An 820-nucleotide genomic window follows, 5' to 3' on the forward strand; every position below is an offset into this window, starting at 1 on the left:
CACCACGATGTTTACATCCAGGCAGGACAAACCCAATTAGCGATCCCAGATTGGTAGTTTGAGATGGAATACAAACCTGCACCTTTCTTTCAGCATTTTTGAATGCGGGCGCCTGTGTTAGGGAGGTAATGCTCTGCTTCCAGCCCGATTCCCACCACGGGATCTGTGCGCCTGGTTGCTCCTTGGCGGCAGGAAGGCTGGAGGCTGCGGCAGCACTGGCCTTCCCTTTTTAGTAGTGTGACCCCCTCTTATCACTCAGTTTTGCCGTATGCCATTGTGGGGATGCACCGAGCATGGCGCGGATCACTCAAAGCTTCAACTTCTATTGTTTCACCTTTTTGGGTTTGTGTGTGGTTTGGTTTTTCTATGTTTTCCAGGCAGTGTTGACAACATCACTTCCCAGTGTATCGGGTATTTCTCACATCAAGGGCTTCTCTTGATTTTTAGGTGACAATATCAGAGAGTTCTTGCTGAGTCTAAGGTATTTTCGAATCTTCATTGCCTTGTGGAACGTCTTCATGATGTTCTGCATGATTGTGTAAGTAACTCCGCGCAGCGTCTTGTCGCTTGTTTATAGGAAGTCGTGTACGTTGGGAGTTTTCTTGCGCGCATATGTCTTTTCAGATCTTTTTCTCCCACTCTGATGTTCTGTAATTCCCTTTTATTTCACTTTATTTCAGTCTTCAAAGAGGCGTTGGTTGACCTCACAGTTTTCTGCAAGCGCAGGGCACCTGTAGTGCACGAAAACCCTCTCTGCTCGTGTGGGAGTCCTTTAGCTTTAGCTGTAACGTTCCTTGTTGTGGGTTGCTTACGTAAAACA

General features: G+C 47.1%; 1 protein-coding gene across 1 annotated transcript; it reads left to right on the forward strand.

The window, feature by feature from the left end:
- Nucleotides 1-447: 447 nt before the first annotated feature.
- SMIM7 (small integral membrane protein 7) lies at nt 448-538 on the forward strand (the record flags this gene model as incomplete). Its single annotated transcript, XM_010152403.1, has 1 exon — nt 448-538. A coding segment is annotated over one exon (91 nt), but the record flags the coding sequence as incomplete, so codon positions are not given.
- Nucleotides 539-820: the final 282 nt, after the last annotated feature.

The sequence above is a fragment of the Eurypyga helias genome, unplaced genomic scaffold, assembly GCF_000690775.1.
Source record: "Eurypyga helias isolate BGI_N326 unplaced genomic scaffold, ASM69077v1 scaffold27635, whole genome shotgun sequence".
NCBI classification, from domain to species: Eukaryota; Metazoa; Chordata; class Aves; order Eurypygiformes; family Eurypygidae; genus Eurypyga; species Eurypyga helias.